Raw genomic sequence first — 4,538 nt, forward strand, 5'->3', positions numbered from 1 at the left:
AAAAAAACGTATTTTAGAATCACGAAATAATTAAAATCAGATTTAGATTAGATTTGTGATCATTGAAATTTATTAAGACTTTATAAAATATCTATTTCTTTATAGGAACCTTTTTAGATCGAAATTAATAAGGTTCATATATACGTATGTGGTACAGCTCACACCGATCAATATTATACAATTATAGCCTTTGTATGAGGTCGATACGAGGTTATATCGACCCAAGAGAAGCATATCGACTGAGGACGAAGTCCGAGGTCAATATGCTTCTCTTGGTCAATATAACCTCGTATCGACCTCAAACAAAGGCTACAATTGTTATATTATTAATCAAGAACTATTGCATGAACAATATATTGTTTTGCATGTCTTCAAAACCATTATTACTGTAAAATTTTCAAATGTTCATATACAATTATAGCCTTTGTATGAGGTCGATACGAGGTTATATCGACCCAAGAGAAGCATATCGACTGAGGACGAAGTCCGAGGTCGATATGCTTCTCTTGGTCGATATAACCTCGTATCGACCTCAAACAAAGGCTACAATTGTTATATTATTAATCAAGAACTATTGCATGAACAATATATTGTTTTGCATGTCTTCAAAACCATTATTACTGTAAAATTTTCAAATGTTCATACGTTATAACAGAATCACAACAATCAATATATAGATGTTTGCTTGTTTAATTGAAACAATATATAACAATTAACAGAAATAGTAACAAGAAATTTACAACAAAAACATTTTGTATATGAAGCTATACCTTTGCAGGGTTGTTCACATATGGGTGAACATTGTAATTTATATTAACAGTTACATTGTTACAGTTATTAAGAAATAACATTTTCATATCTGGTTGTGGTAGGTTTAAAAAAATTTGATATGTCTTCAATGTCTCGGGTTTCATTATATTTGTATTTGAGGGACCATTACCAATTTCTGTAAGAATTTTATCCAATTGGTTATTAGGCAAAATGTCATTCATTACAGTTTCATTCTGTGAGTTTGATTAAAGCTCTGCATCACTCAATTCAACCGGAATTTGTTCCACCCCTTCATTGGCTTCAACTGTAATTGTACTTTGAGACAAGCAAAGAAAATCTATATTAGATATACATGATTTCTTTCCACATGTTTTTGAGCTTAAAATTTCCGACATATGCCGGTTTTTTTTTCACAAGTTTTTCCAGAGTAAGTTTTTAGAGATGTTTCTGACTTGTGTCCCGTAACTGTCATTATATGTCTGCTTGGAATATCCGCTTCGTCAAGAAGATGAACAGTTGTTGCTCGGCAGGAATGATTGGTATATATGTGAGAAAGATTTGACATTTTGCTAATTTCATTCATGAATTGGCCAAGTCTATTATGACCTAGAGGTATATTGTCATAATACACTCCTTCTTTAGGGTATGATCTTGCTTATTGAAATAATTTTACACATTTAGGATTCAACCTCCTGATATACTTCACAAAAGACTTCACTGGACATCTTTCACCATCTGAAAAAAGCATGTTAAACATTTCTAAATAAAAATACTCCAGATAAAAGTCTTCTGCAGTCAAATAAGTGTTTTTCTTTATATGATCATAGAGTTTATACAATAATTTCTATTTTGTTTTTCGTATATTATCCCATGCATATATTCATTGATATTTGACATATACATTGTACAACGTATTTACCAACTATAAATATCACATTTTCCTATTAATGTTTGATTGTAATATGAAAAAATGGCAAAATAATATTATAAAAATGTCTGCCACTGTGGTTCAAAACACTTGATAAAAAAAATATGGGATATGTAGCTATATTGGTTGATATTTTTTTAATCACTAATGGTTATTAATTATGAAATGAATGATTTATATTTGAATGAGTTTTAATCAGGTCAATAAATAGTGTGGTTCTGATAACTTAATAAAAAAGGTAGGTCAGTCCATTTGTTTTATTTTTATTTTTAAAAATGCAATAGTTTTATGTAGATTGCATCTTTAATATGCATAACATAACTTCTTATAAGTTTATATTAAATCAATGCAATAAAAAAAAATTAAAGGGTAGTTACTTTGTAGGTCAATATGTACATGTATATATAGATAACAGTTACCTGTAATTTCATACATTCGTCCATCTGAGGATAATTCACTGTCTGACTGGTGGTTTTTTGTTTGCTCATCAATTACTTTGTAGACATACAATTTGTCATCTGCACCACGCTTAACTGCAAAATGCTTTCTTTTAAGACTTGACAGGTTTTCCCTCCCTCTACGGCCAAAGTGCAGCATGATGTCAACAAATACCTAAAACAGAAGAAATTTTAATTGAAGTGGACAGTATGCACACAATTAGATAGATACTAAAAAGAAACACAATTTTCAATATTATATGCAAATAATTAGCCATTTTCACTGTGAACAGAAGATAAATATTTTATTGACATTGAATAATATTTGTATTTAATTTTGTTATACATCTAATTGTCACATTGACGTGCTGTTCTTATTATAGATTGTTATAGATGATTGTGAAAATTTTCGTCTATAATATTAATATGCATGCGCAATATTAAGCATGTACAAATGTACATGAATAGGTCCATATATACGCATGGAACACCTATATATAGTATGATTTTTTTTGTATACAACCTCCTTTGTAGCGAAGTCATCCTTTAAAATTCACAATATGTTTATTTTTACACTGATAAGGCTTTATGCATGGAATTAAAAAAATGTGTCATACATTGAAGACCTGTTGGTGACTTTCTGCTGTTGTTTTTTATTTGGTCGGGTTGTTGTCTCTTTGACACATTCCCATTTCCATTCTCAATTTTATTAATTTTCCATGTATGTGGTATAAAAATTACCTTATACTGCAAAAGCTGTGCATCCTCCAGATTTTTACAAAAATATGAGTACATCTTCTCAATATCACTCTCTTCTATGGAAGGGTGATGTTCTATAGCAGCTAGCCCAAGGCGCTTGAGTTCCTTTGTCATACCCTTGAAGGATTTACAGGACTTTTTGAATATATCTTCATTGCAAATGTCTATGTCCCTACATTTCTGTAAGTGTCTGCTTAGACCTTGTCTATAGGCTTGCATTGTTGTCTTTTTATAATGTTTACCCTCTTTGTTTCTCATTTTCAAATAAAACGATGCCAATGAATCGTCCATTTGCTCTATAGTGTACTGTTCGAATTCTATCGGCTTACTTTTCTCGGTCAAATATTCCCTGAATAGTTTAACTGCTGTGGTGTTCTGCCTTTTTGTGTTTTTTGTTTCTATATTTTCCATTATATTATCCCTATCGTCTTGTCCCAGGGACGCGAATCTACCGTCAGCCATCTGCTCCGCCATGATCGTCTGCAACTACCGCAACAGTCTAGACAGGAAGTCGTTTTGATTGGCCGAGAAGAACATGTGACGATAATTGGGTTTTTTTAAATGTATTTTTAGTAACATGCTGTATGCTCTGTGCATATGCTGTTTCTGACCTACGAAACGCTAAATATAGCAGAATTAGCGTGCAGCCTGAGTAAATACAAATGAACATGTGACCAAGTCTTAACGAATCACAAATTGCTAAAATAATACGATTAATAATATTGTAACGGAGGGGGTCGGTGACGACACCTTCCGGGACGTGTAGCGGCCAGTACTTCGCCCCTATTCGACCATTGGGATACCTGATATCAGATTATGGCTGAACAACAGACAATGATCAAACGAAACTATATTTTATTCACATATGTACAATAATTGCATGTATTAAACAAAGTCGGATATAAACAGGAGTCAGAAAACTTTCTAAACTGAAGTTCAAAAATAGAGTAATTTCAAAGGTAAAATGAAATTGAAGTGTTCTCAGAGTTAATATTAAAAGTAAAGTAAATTTGCTTCGCGGTTGTGTTTTTAAAGTAGTGAGATTTGCACCATAAAGGGGTGACTAACTGTGGCGAACTGCACCGAAGTGGTGGCTAACTCTAAACTCAAGTGAACTGATACAGTCCGGCGAGTATTTGGAGGCCTGTGCAAGGCCGACTCCCACTGAATATCAAATGATATTCTAAACTTGTCATTAAACAGGGTAACTTTAACTGAAACGGTACTGAAGAAAAGTTGAATAAATAAATATTCATAAAACATTATAAAAACATCGAAAGTTAAATACTAAAACAGTTAAATTAACAATCCTTACTTTTATCTTACTGTGTTTAAATAAAATTAAACTTAAAATAAACATTTAAATACTAAATAATTAATCTGTTCAAATTAAGGGGAATTAACCTAGACACATCAAGGCACATCTATTACAATATATCAGTATATTCATGGAATTGATCTATACTCATGCAAATAACCCTTTCAATTATGAATTCTTATAAGCTGATTTTAAAGCACATACTAGAGGAGATATGGGATATGCTTCAACTTGACAGCAACCAAACGACAAAAACACCATAGGTAAATCAAGACCGGATGTTTAGTCTTCAACAAGAAACAGGTGTCTACACGAAATGCCAAGG

At 32.0% G+C, this 4,538-nt stretch overlaps 1 protein-coding gene across 1 annotated transcript; it reads right to left on the minus strand.

Annotated features, from left to right (window-relative positions):
* Window positions 1–664: 664 nt before the first annotated feature.
* On the minus strand, window positions 665–3,342 carry LOC139490462 (uncharacterized). The gene is made up of 3 exons (XM_071277243.1): window positions 2,878–3,342; window positions 2,119–2,311; window positions 665–1,506 (listed from the first exon to the last, which is right to left on the minus strand). Exons 1-3 carry the CDS (start codon window positions 3,304–3,306, stop codon window positions 1,427–1,429), a joined length of 702 nt encoding a protein of 233 aa, XP_071133344.1. The 5' UTR covers window positions 3,307–3,342; the 3' UTR covers window positions 665–1,426.
* Between the last annotated feature and the right edge of the window lie 1,196 nt (window positions 3,343–4,538).

This window comes from Mytilus edulis, chromosome 9 (genome assembly GCF_963676685.1).
Source record: "Mytilus edulis chromosome 9, xbMytEdul2.2, whole genome shotgun sequence".
Taxonomy (NCBI): Eukaryota; Metazoa; Mollusca; class Bivalvia; order Mytilida; family Mytilidae; genus Mytilus; species Mytilus edulis.